Source organism: Diabrotica undecimpunctata, unplaced genomic scaffold, assembly GCF_040954645.1.
Source record: "Diabrotica undecimpunctata isolate CICGRU unplaced genomic scaffold, icDiaUnde3 ctg00003066.1, whole genome shotgun sequence".
Classification (NCBI taxonomy): Eukaryota; Metazoa; Arthropoda; class Insecta; order Coleoptera; family Chrysomelidae; genus Diabrotica; species Diabrotica undecimpunctata.
In genome coordinates this window covers 2,519-16,466 of record NW_027314266.1, presented here as the reverse complement: position 1 = coordinate 16,466, position 13,948 = coordinate 2,519, and the positions used below count along the sequence as shown (strand labels likewise).

Below are 13,948 nucleotides of genomic sequence, written 5' to 3'. Positions count from 1 at the left end.
ACGCGCTATCTCAGAGTACTGATTTTTCTTTCGAATCGTTAACGTTGATTCTTTGTATATCTTCAAGAACACTATCGTTCCATGTTTTTGAGGTCTGCCTTTCTTTTTCCTCTGTTTTGTTTTTGTTCACTATTTGCTTTTCTAGTCGTTCGATATGTCCGAGAAAACGTATTCTTTGAATTTCCAGGTCTTTATTACTTCTTTTAGTAACGTTGTTAATGTTCCAAACTGTTTATTTCCTTTTGTTATTCTTGAGGTAATTTCTTCATTTATTTCCACCCCCAGATATGTAAACCCTTTTACCCTTTGGAAACTGTAAATAACTTCTCCTTCCATTGGATCTGTAAGTTTTCTGTTTTGTTTTATGTTCCCCAATTTCGTATATTCTGTCTTCTCTGAGTTCATTATGAGGCCGAATGTTTTTCTATTAATGTTACGTCATCTTCAAAGTCTTTTATCTTGCTTTTTTTTTTACCATTGCCTCCAGTATCATGTTAAACAACAGAGTTGATAATGGGCCACTCTGACGCACTTCTACTTTTGTTTCAATATGTTTTGATTTGTGAGCTTACCAGTCAACCTTATTTAGCGGTATCCCCATTATCATTTTTATAAGTTTCACCATTTTACTTGTCTAGCCTAATTGTTTTTTTAGTTTATACAGTTGTTGTCTATTTACTATATCGTAAGCTTATTTAAAATTAATGCAGACCGTGCACAAAACAATTTTATGTTCATAGCAGTTAGTTTGGATTTTCTTTAAAGAGAAGATTTGATCCGTTGTTTACCTGCCTCTTCTGAACCCAGCTTGGTGTTCTTCTAATATCGGAGTACTCGCCTATTTTTTTTGCAGAAACTGCGTCAAAATATTATATTCTAATTCTAGGAGCGTAATGCATTTATAGTTTTTACATCACATCTTTTCTGTGAATCGCGTATATCCTTGACTTGGTCCAATCTCCTGGTATTTTTTCTTCTTTTCATATACTTGATATATGAGTTTTTCTCCCCCAGTCTTAACCATTTCTGCCAATATTTCTGTTATATCTGGACTTTTAGTATTTTACAGATTCTTTATTGCATCTACGAGTATTATTTCTTGTTTTGTGGATGCCTTAGTTAATATATTGATTTTTTCTATTTAAAAAGCTGCTACCATTTTTTTCACAATTTACTGTCATTAAGTTCGTTGAAATACAAGGCTTACAATACATATATGCAACGAGGCTAACAATATAAGCCCCATCATCAGGCCACAGTACATAGGTCTTTGTTCTAACAAAAACTGTAAACTAAAAACAACATCAAACAAACAATGAACACGTAATACAAAACAAGATTTAAAATAAAAACACAATGACACAATATTCAATATATTAAAATATCAGTGGCATTGGCTATAACCAACCAGTCTGATGGTAACTACAATATAGTCGGTCATTAATGAGTTAATAGAAAAAGTGTTTGTAAATTTAGATTTAAAATAAAAAAGTTCAAAGATAAACCTATTATGTGAAAGAGTTACGACTTCCATATATTCAAATGTCCATATGCTCAAACAAAAATATATATATATATATATAAACACATATATTAACAAATATATAAACACATATCTCCGCTCGCACACGGATTTGCCAAAACGGGTAATACAAACCAAATAGTGTTGCCATATTAATAAGCAACCCTAATCCTACAAGTAATGCACACTGTATTTGTGAGTCTAGTAAACGCAGTCATAAATGATTAAATTGTTTATTAATTCACTACACTTTTTATTTTATACATGGTGCCCAGAAACATTCAAAACCAAAAGTGCAAATCCTTAAACTAGTTTTAACTCAATTTGTCCAAATTACTTTTTTGATACTTTTTAATGAAGCTGCAGCTCTTAATTTAGTAGCCTATCATCAACTAGTGACAATTTTTGCAAACAAAAACACCCATAATTATTTCTTAAAAAAAATTAAATTTGTAAAGATAAGTAACGATTACTTATAATTATTCCAGAAACGAGTTGCTTATAACTACAAGTTTAAAATATGCAGTTGTTTATAAAAATTCTTTGTCTAAACCTAATACGTTATAAATATGTAACAAAATACTTTGTAAATAATTTTGAACCAATTAGGCACATCATTTCCACTCGCCCACCACAAAGCTTTATTATACATATATTTTTATTTTTTATTTTTTGTTGCTTTTTGCGGGGTAGAGAGCATTTTTACTTTCATTCATTCTGTAATTGCATCCTCACAGCATCCTTCACACGTCAACGTTTTTAAAAAATAATTCAAGCGAATTATTTTTTGAAACATTATCCCTTGCTCACTCCTACTTTTTTTTGTACATCAGAATCAGTCGTTGAGTATAATAATTTTTTGTGTGGATAAGGTAAATAAGGACCATGAATTTCTTTTGCTCTTGTGTTTATTTTATATCTCTCTACCCGCTAGTTTTTATGTTTTGGTCTTCCACACTATTATTATACTCAATAGTGATTGGCCAAACTAAAAAATGGTCAATCCAAAAGTGTAGGTGTATCTTGGATACGTATATTTGGATCATTACTATCAATATCTCTAGAAATAATAAATAAGCTAATAGAAAGAGGTGTATTATTTTATTTAAGAATTTTTATTATGGATCGAAATAAGCTCGCACAATCTATAGCTATTTTATAAAGATTCTTAATAATTTTCGTCACCTACAACAAATTATTATATATTACTTATACAAATGGTATTGTATTCACGATGAATCAGATATTAAAACTACTTTAGCTATCATGGTTTCTTTTTTATTTTGTATAAAAAACAAAACTACTATCCTCCGTAAAAAAATTAAACCTAGGTAGATTCTAATTGATTTCTAGTTCATATTCCTAACCCCTAACCTGATGGGGTATCCGCTAAATCCGGATACCCCATCATGTTTATTGTATATGTTACAGTTCTTAATGTACTCCTTCGCGTAAGGACAGACAAGCCGCACAAAACTAAAGGATCTATTAGTTGTTTATTTACCATTAAAGTTCCTTATGTTTCCTAACGGCTTTTGAAATGGTCTTAGCTCTGCAATGTTTGTTGTGTGCTTATTTGTCTTTTTCCTTCTTTTTTGGATTAGGTTTCTTGTGTTCTATCGGTTTTTCATTTTTCATTGTTTGGTTGGCTTGGCACTTCTTATGTGCCTTCTTTAGGACGTCCACCAACGTTTCCTTAAGATGTTTAATATTGGTTTCATCTTGCATGTCTTTCTGTCGGTTACTCTCTATTTTTTCCTGGTATGTCCTTGTGTTAGTAATCGCACTGAATGTGATATTTTCAGTCCTTGTTGCCATATTTATTCTTTCCTTCTCTACGTTCAATACTATCTTCGCTCTAATCATCTATGGCCATATTCCATCAGCGTCTTTTTTGTTAGTAAATATAGTCAATTTTGTTCTTGTTTGATCTATTTGGTGATTGCCACGTCCACTTTTTTTGGGAGCTTATTTTAAAAAGCGTGTTCATGACATACAGACTGAAGAAAACCTTGCAGAAAAAACTTAACATTAACATAAGAGTTTGACCCCTTTCGTTTCTATTGCCATATCCGTGAGGTTCAAGTACAAACTCCGAATCATCCTGCTTGTGTCCTATTTTAGCGTGTTGGACTCCCGTAAATATAGTATAGTTTTTGGTTACCTCTTGTATAGCAGTGTTAACGTTATCGTAGAATTATTCAACGTCTTTGTCTAAATTTCGATATATATATATATATATATATATATATATATATATATATATATATATATATATATATATATATATATAAATCAAAAATAAAGGTAGTAAGTACATTAGTGCTACTACTGCGGATTTCAAAAGCCTTTACTGTATTTTTCCTTTAAATGTTGCAGGTTTATTTTTTATATTGTCTCGCTTACTTTATCTACAAACGAGCTTTGAAGTCTTTCTTTTTTCTATCGTACTCCATCCTGTAGTTCTGTTGACCCAGTGTCTTCTTCTTCTTCTTCTCGTAGCACTACAACCCGGGGTGGGTTTTGGCTGACTGCGCAACTTGCTTCCATCTTGAACGGTCGTCCATAATAGTTGGGTCAGTGGGCAGCCCCATTGTTCTTAGATCTGACCATATATTGTCTCTCCATCGCATTCGTGGACGTCCTAAGGGCCTTCTTCCTGTGGGGGCTTCCTCCCATATTAACTTGTCAAGGCGGTTATTAGGGAGTTTATGGACATGACCAGCCCATCTTAGACGTTGGGATTTAATCTCTTGGACTATATCGCCCAGTGTCCCTAGTCTGTTTTGTGAAATGACTGTACCAAGTTGGTCATTCTCTCTGCGTTGTTTATTTTGTCTTGTCTAATGTTTATGAAACTTCTTTATACAAATTTCATTTCAATTGCCATTATTTTGTTCTTGTTTTTCTAGTCTGCTTATAGATAATATTGTGGCAGCTAAACCTCATTGGCTAGCTACTGGCTTACCAAGTCGGACCGTCTGGGTTCAATTTTTGTACAGCTTAATTGTTCAAAAGTTCATACTTTTCAGGGTGCCTCATAATGTGGCCGAATTATTCCAGCTTGCATCTTTATAACATTTTAAACATGTTGCTGTCAAATTCATCCTATTAAGGACCTTTTTATTTCTAACTTTGTCCACCCAGCTTATTTTTTAAAGTTAAAGACTTTCAGACTTTTCAACAGAGCCTTACTTAGCAACTATGTTTCTTTTTTATATAGTAGCACTGGAAATATGTAGTAATTATGTCATTCTAACTCGAGGATTAAAAACTGAGGACGTTTGTTATTTTTGCAAACGTTGCTCGGGTTCGTTTTATTCAGAATTTTATTTCTACGGTTGCGTCCCATCTTTACAGCATTCTATCATTTATGATACTGTCAAAATTTACTAATTTCTTTACTCTGGCCAGATCTAGTACTTGATTTCCTACTCTAATACAGTCATCCTGTATGAAATTATGTTTGCTGACCAACTTCTTTCCAGTTGATGCTAGTATAGATTTGTAATTATATTCAACTATGCTGTCAAAATATAAACAATAATAATTTAAAAAGCAGCTTTTGTGTTGCGGGCTTAGTGAAGGATGTTAAAAATTTTAGAGACAGGGCATCGATATATCTTGAAAACACTACTGGCATCGCTGAAAGTACAAAACATGACTTTCAGTTAATATACAAAAATATATTATGTACGCAATATGTACTTTGACCTAATATAGTTGTCGTATGCAAAAACATTTTTTTTTCCACTTGAAAACACCTTTTAAAATTTATTTAACAAAATAATTCCAAGCTTTGAGTTATCTCTAACAAATTTATTAAGATTCAAAAATTGTAATATTATGATTATCTCTGCTTAGTAATTATAATCAAAGATTATATAGATTTCAAATACATACCATCATCATATGTTTATTATGCGTATATCAGCCTCAAAAAAATATTAGTAATGATCCAAAAATAAGATCCAAATATATCTACTCTTTAAAACCGATTCTGTTGTACCGCAGTCCTGGCAATGCACGAGACCATCCTTAAGTGCCCGACACCTGGATGCAACGGTAGAGGACACGTTAGTTCGAATAGAAATACACATAGAAGCTTATCGGGTTGTCCCACAGCCGCAGCTAATAAACAAGCTGCAAGGGAACAAAAGTATCAATCGAATATGCAGAGAGTTAAAACTCCTACGGGCTCACCTCAATTTAGCGGTAAGATCGTTTGCATAAATCATTGTTGTTTCTTGTTTTTGGTTCTTCATTGTGTTTTTCATAAATGCTTTGAGGAGTAGTAGTAGCAAATAAGTAATATGTCCTTTAAATTGTTGTCAATTATATTTTAATTTTATGAATCTGTATGTAAAGTAGCGAAATTATACAGCTTATGGAAGAATACTACTTAGATCTACCAGCAAAATACTTCAATCCTTTATACACGATGAACAAAATTCCACGTGACTTGCGTATTTATATGACTGACCTCCTTACTCATCTCATCCCATATATGAATCTTTAAATAAGAATCATTTATAGAAGAATTTATGAGAAATGTGGAGAAGTGAAGAAGAGAAGATTGTGAGTTTTATTTTATATAAGGCATGGCAACCCGAGAAACTCTGTTCAGTTTAAGTTATGCCCATGTAGAACTGTCGAAATCTACAAAAAGATACCTATTTTTATTTTGTAGGCTATTAAATCATATTTTAACAAAATCAAATTGGAAAAACTAATATACTGTTTGTAAAGAAAGAAACTGGGTTTAAACGATTTGAACATAGAACATGAATTCTACTGAAACAACAATAACTTTATTAGGACGTGAGTACGAAATACTGGAATGTAAATATCTATAGGAAAGTAAGACAAAACTCTATACTTTAACCATTATTATTTAACCTGTACTCAGAAAAAATATTTGCTCTGGATCTAGTTAAGTCAGAACAATATAATATTCAATATGAAGATAAAGAAGAACTGCAAACTCAGTTAAATAAAGTAAAACAAGAATTCGAATAATTGAATAATCGATTATATATATATATATATATATATATATATATATATATATATATATATATATATATATATATATATATATAAATCCATTTCTAAAAGGAAACATGGGAAGAAAAAGAAAGACATTCATAATTTTTTTTAATAGTTACTTGTACGACCGGTTTCAACCACTCCAATGTATTGCTTATTATCTCCCCTTACTTCTTCTTCTTCTTCTTTTTGTGTAGACATGACTCTGTTTGTTTTCCAATGATCCTCCAGTAAGTTGTCGTTCCATCGTTTTTGTGGTCTCCTTATTAATTGTGTTTCTATTGGGAAACCATCTCTTACCATCTTTACGACCATATTTGTTGTCATTCGGCTGATATGATCGTTCCATTCTACTCTTATATTTCGTACCCAGTTCTTGATGTTCTCCACCTTGCATCTACGTCGTATATCTGTGCTCCTAGCTCTGTCCCATAGTGTTTTACCATCAATTTTTTTAAGTCTTTTTATCTTTGCTGTTTCTAACATCCTTTTTGTCCTCTCTGTGTCGGGTCGTGTTTGTGTCGCCTATGTCATTATTGGTCTGCTGTTTTGTAAATTTTGCCATTTTTTTTCTTTCCCGATATTTTTATTTCTCCATATTGTTTCATTCAGACAACCTGCGGCTCTGTTTGCTGTATTTACTTGATCTTCCACTTCAGTTTCGAGCTTTCAGTAGCTAGATAATGTGATGCCTAGATATTTAAACTCCATCACTTGTTCTATTATCTGACCTTCCAGTTCCAATTGACATCTTCCAACAACTTTAATTTTCTTTAAGCTGTTTAGTACCATTATCTATTTTTAATTATTATACAATAGATTGTGAGTATATATTTCATTTTCTTTCTATTATTTCTTTTATAATAATAAAGTGTTTATATAAATGTGAAGAAAATAAAAACGGAAAAAATTTTAAATAAGAATACTCCAATTGTAGATATCTGATCGCCAAAAATGCAAGATTTTGTATACGGTTATTCATTTGGATCAAATACTAAAGTATTTTCTTTTTTCTTGCAAAAACCAGAAAGATAAGAAAGTTTATTTCTATGTATTTAACTTTGGTTTGTTTGTAATGTTTAGTCATTTTCGATTGTTTTTGATTTATTTAAAAAATTTATAATGCCAATAGTTCGCGGTCGTCTGCAATTTCGTCATTTAAGCCACTTCAAAAAAGGACATATTGTAGGCATGAAAGAGACCGGTTTTAGTTTACGGGAAATTTCACAATGAGTTAAATCTAATCTATCAACAGTGTTAAGAGTTTGGAGAAGGTAGTCCAACGATGAGATATATCAGCATCGTGGAGGGTCTGAACGTCCTAGAATATTGTAAGGCCGTGATTTGCGCCATCTTAGATATCTTGCTCTCAGAAATTGATGGGATAGTGTACATCAAGTAAGAGATGATTTAGTTGCAGCTGCATTAAGGGTAGTTTAAAAAACACAGTTAATCAAAGATTACTTGGAATGGAATTAAAAGCTTACCGTCCGCTTTTGGTGTTACTTTGACACCACAGCGTAAGGCTGAATGCTTAGAATGGTGCAGATATCGTCAAAACTTGAATTACCAATGAAATTTTATCTGCTCTAGTGATAAATCTAGGTTTTGTTTGGATGGTTCTGATGAGCGCATAAGGATAGGACGTTTTCGAGGTGAGAGACGAAATATAGACTTGACTGTTTAACGTCATACAAGACAACCAAGCATTATGATATGGGGTGCTATATGTTTGGAAAGCAGATCATCTCTAGTTTTTATTAACGGCTTTCTGAGAGCTCGACGATATGTTTGTGAAGTACTACAACTGGCTTTACATCCCTACCTACAAACCATTCCAAATCCGATCTTTCAACAGGATAATCAAGACCTCATATTGTTCGTAAAACCATAAAATTCATACAAAAACCTGGTATGGAGATTTTGAAGTGGCCATTAAAGCGATTTGTCACCCATCGAACATGTGTAGGATATGGTAGGTCGAAACCTAAATCGATTTCCACGTCCTCTAGCAAACTTAGAAGACCTGTGGCATGCCATAAGAAGAATCGGGTTGAGTATTTCGCAATATGATATGGACCACTTAATTCGATCAATGCCCTATAGAGTAACTGAGTGTATAGAAAATCAAGGAGCCACTCATTATTAATTTTTTGACGAAAATGACGTTGCAAATTTGTTTATAATGTTATTGAATAATAAGAATATTATAATGTAAACTTTCATAAATAAATGTTTAAAAAAAATTTGTCCTTCTAGATGTTGCATTTTTTTGGCCATCAGTGTATATCAGTTAAAAATAAAAGGAATTTGTGTCTACTTAAAATCGACCCAATTTCTTACGAAACGAAATCTTAATCTGACATTATGATACGGCTTAATAAAATATTAGTTATACAGTCTCCTACAGTAAGTATAGTAGCATGAATGTTGACAATCATCTTATGACGTTTAGAATACTATGAGATGTAGCAACTTGCCATGGTTTATAAAAAACAAAAAAATTGCTCCACGCAGGATAAATATACTACTGAAGTAAAAAAAGACAGAAATAGTCGAAAACAAAAACAAGAATTATTATTAACAAGCCTAAATATAACATGATAGTTAAACATTTATAAATTAACAAGAATCTTCCATAAATGCGTCAAATAAATTTACACTTTCAGCTAACAAATGCGTTTATTACTCGTGTGCAATAAAAATGTATTTCTGGAGTAGTATGGTAAAAATACGTTGAGAAGGATCATTCAGCGTCCGAATTATAGAGGTTATAAATCGGCAGCACACAATTAGATGACATTCGAATCCAACAAATGATCTAATATTGTCACATCATATGGCAGGGGCAATCTTGAAGCAGATCCTAATGCAAATAACTAAATGGCAAATGTCAATGCCAAAAACCCCAAGAAGACAAAACTATTGAAAGAAAGATAAAAAATACAGAGTATGATTAATGACTATATTTTAAATATTTATTTATTTATTTATTATTGATTATTTTTAGTTTAATAAAAGTATTTACCATTTGTAGGTGGTTGTCAAACTGAGTTTTCTCCGAGCTACGAAGGAAAAAGGACTCCGACGTCAGAGGACGTTAAACCTAACTACTTAGTAAACTACGGAAATCCACCCCGCCTACTTCTTCATCGGAAGAGATCAAATCAAACTACGACCAATACTATACAAAAACCACACCAGTAAAACCCGATCCTATGAAAATTCCCAAAACTGAAGTTACGACCACCAGTTGCTGTAGTGTCAGTGCTCAAGGAGAATTATTAGTACCAAAAACAGAAATGCCCAGTTCTTGCAGGTACGTAAAAATATAATAAAATAACCAAGTTTTGATAGGTAGTTTATGGATTCTAATTCCATAATCTTTGCAGCTTATGTTTTGTTCTTGCTTTTAAAAAATTGATTTAAATTATACTGGATTAGCTTGTGGAGTCGTTTTGAAGAAACTCCTGAATATAGTCATTACATTAGGATATTATAGCGATAACACTAAAACTGCCATTTATAATAGCCTGGGTACATCTACTCATTTCTTCTACTATGTGTAGGATAGCCTTGATTAGTACTTTGGTTTTAACATCCTCATTTACAGCAGAGCAATTATTATAATCCACTTCAAAAGGTGCATCAGTCTCAGAACACAAGAAACATGCAATCAGAGGAGCAAAACTAAGCATTTTACGAGCAAAAGTAGGGAAGACTCTCAACCAACTTGAAAACAAACAAACCCAGGCATTGACGGCATACCAGCGGCGACTATAAAAGCAATGAGCGAGATTAGTATAAATGTAATACTGAATGTGTGAACTTTATCCCGATTAATAAAAAAAGATCACTAACCTTATGTAACAATTCCGAACCATTGTCTTTACTCCTCATGCAAACAAAATCCTGCTACATATAATCATTAAACGGCTAAAGAACTTTTTACTTCCAGAGATAGCCAAAGGACAATGCGGATTCGTACCAGGAAAAAGAACGCGAGAGCAGATATTGAACACCAGACAGATAATAGAAAAAGTAAAAGAACACAACATGCCAATGCTGCTGTCTCGTAGATGGAACAATGGCTTTCAATTTAGTCAAATTTAATCCTATAACGAAAAATATGGAAGTACGTAACCACCTAGTTAACCTTATAAGAAATCTGTATGATAAAAACTCAACCAAAGTTGAAGTACACGGAATATCTAACTAGGGCTACATCCTATTATCATTATTATTCAACATGTATTCTGAATATATAATGAGAAAAGTACTACACGAATGGGATAAAGATATTATTATAGGAGCCAAAAATAAATAACCTGAGATACGCAGATGACACACTTATTCTAACAAAGAATAAAGTCAAAATAATTACCATCTATCTACCAAGTGGTAGATAGATTTGTTTACTTGGGCTCCCTGATAACCAACAATGGCATTGCTTCTCATAAATCAAGCGTAGACTAGTAATAGCCCGAACCGCAACGGCTAAATTGATTAAAATATGGAAAGACCGAACAATAACAAGGAATACTAAACTCAGGTTAGTCAATGTCCTTATTTTTATTATTGCTAGATACACAGCTGAATATGGACTCTCAAAAAATTTACTGGACAAAAATAGAACTAATTTGTCAATTCTAGAAGAGCTTCATATAAAAGACAGGCTATTAAAAAAAGTAAACCGAGCATACCTAAATTACTTCGGCCACATAGCTAGAAGAACGGGGACCATGAAACAATTGGTAGTAGAAGGAAAGGTAGAAGGTCGAAGACCAAGAAGGAGATCTCCAACATTATGCGCAGACCAAACGAAGACTATGGTGGTAAAATCCCTACGCGAACCCGTCCAAATGGCACAGGATCGCAGCCAATGGAGACAGGATGCTAACAATATTTTAGAGTATCACTCTGAGAAGGGCTGAAGAAATGAGGAGGAATTACTAAAAGGATAGAGCTCCTAAGATCGACAGTTTTACATCATGATTATGATATTTGTTGCGTTTTCGGTGACAAGAATTAAACGTGTGTGGATGTACCGAAAACATCAAGAAGCACGTTTCTTCTTCTTTCTCCCAATTTGCTGGTTTACAGTTTTAAAATTTGACGACATTGCAGGCTAAACTACTTAATTTTTACTTCTAAACATTTATTTGCATTAAGTTTTTAAACTGTATCAGTAAATATATACTCTAGAAAGAATGACTGTAATACACACTTTGCATTAGTATTAAATGATTTATATTTAAATATTAAATTTATTATTAATGGTTTATCCATATTTTTTCTTATAGGTCGCCTCCTTCAGGAATAAGGTCAGCATACGAACCGTACATGAATCAAGACTCAAATTCATCATCTATGTCCAGTATGGACGCCATGAACTCAAGGAATCAGCATCAAATACATCATAATACATCTCATATGGGACCTCATCATAATCCACAACAACCAGGGTATGTATTTGTTATAAATATTTTCATAGTATAAAGCAATTGTTTAAGTTTTCGTGAAAAAGTACATCTAACAAATAGCTTCTGTTCATATAAAACGTTTATAAAACATATACAATTTTAATATGTAACATATTTTACGTTTAGGTACAGTATGGAACATCAAATACCTCACAGATCTCCATACCACCAGTCGCCTATGTCAGAGGAAATGTATACCAGGGAGCGATCGTACGCAGACATGAACGAACCTATAGGTCCAAACAGTATTGCGAGACCGGTAGTCACATATTCTAATGAAATAGCTAGGCCTTACGAATCCGGTTTAATAAATTCTGCAGGACACCGACCATATGATCCTGGTACCAACAGTTTTGAAAGGTAGAGAACTTTTCTTAACGTTATTATCATTATTATTATTATTACAAACTTAAGATTTGAAAAACGTTTTCCTATGAAAATCTTATAAAATATATTATACAAGAGATTTTATCTATAGGTCATACAAATGTTTAAAATTATTGACAAAGGGTAGAAGCTTCAGGATTTTCTTCGAGTGCCATCTCCGCGGCGGAGGTCGGCAATCATCATAGCTATTCGGACTTTTGAGACGGCTGCTCTGAAAAGTTCATTTGATGTACATCCGTACCACTCTCTCAGGTTGCGCAGCGCAGCCATGACATTCTACGCCTCCCTATGCTTCTCTTTCCTTGGATCTTTCCCTGCATAATCAGTTGGAGCAAGGTGTATTTCTCTACACGTGTAATATGTCCGAGATATTCCAATTTTCTTGTTTTACATATATTTAAAACTTCTATTTCTTTATTCATCCTTCTCAGAACCTCTTTGTTTGTGACGTGCTCTGTCCACGATTTTTTCAGAATTCTTCTATACACCCACAGCTCGAATGATTCTAGTTTTTTCATTGATGTCGTATTCAAGGTCCAAGATTCCATTCCATAAAATAAAGAGCTTCAGGATATGGCCCCTCAATTAGTCTCCATAATATCGCCTTGATGATAGAGAGCGGAAGTTCTCTGGTGAGATGAGGATACCACAAAGCATTAGCCAACTCTAAGATTTTACGTATATATTTTAAACAACAGTTTGAATCGCACTTAGTTAATACTTTTGGCAGCATATATAATTGACTATTCGCTTTTTTAACTTGCTGCAGAGTTTGTTCACTTTATGATAGTCTGTAATTAAGTATAATACCGAGATCAGAATGTGAGTGCGTTTAATTTAAAGCATGGATATTTAGGGTGTAAATATTCAGCGCTAAAAGATACGTAGTGCTCTAAACACGCATATGATTTAAATCTCTTCGATAGCGGTACTTTTTTCTGCTAGATTATATTTTATTGAAGAATTATATTATGTTAAATAAGATAGGACCGAACACTTATCCCGGGGTAACCCCGGGACTCAGTAACCACCGGGTAACAGTTGTTGGCATTCTAAAACGTTCATTACACCCCTCCCCTCGTTTCCACCAAACCAAAATACGACCATCTAAATTGTTTATACGAAATCTAGACTTATCTGTATATAAACAGTTTTTCCATTGGTTGTCCCGTGGCGGTATTCTTCAGCCCATAGTCTTTTCAACCTTCGATGTTCTATGGTTAGTACTTGATGATATGACGTATTTTTGATCTTAAGTCAATCATATGCATCCTTATTCTAACGGTTTGGTTTAAAACGATTCTTCCAGTGGCGATGGAACAACAGTTTTCATTATTTTTTTGATGCGAGAAGCAATATATATTGGTTTCCATCTAGCAATATTTAGCATATATCGGTTATCAACAGAGTTGGTACTCCGTTGTCGCTCTCCGCCATGAACATATGAGGCTACACCATTTGCGACATAGAAACTCCAAGCTCAATTTACGTCACTTTGTGAAAACCC

General features: G+C 33.1%; 1 protein-coding gene across 1 annotated transcript; it reads left to right on the top strand.

Moving 5' to 3' along the window:
- The first annotated feature begins 5,552 nt into the window (after positions 1 to 5,552).
- On the top strand, positions 5,553 to 12,418 carry LOC140432160 (uncharacterized). The gene is made up of 4 exons (XM_072519993.1): positions 5,553 to 5,737; positions 9,609 to 9,890; positions 11,875 to 12,036; positions 12,181 to 12,418. Exons 2-4 carry the CDS (start codon positions 9,790 to 9,792, stop codon positions 12,416 to 12,418), a joined length of 501 nt encoding a protein of 166 aa, XP_072376094.1. The 5' UTR covers positions 5,553 to 5,737; positions 9,609 to 9,789.
- The last annotated feature ends 1,530 nt before the right edge of the window (positions 12,419 to 13,948 follow it).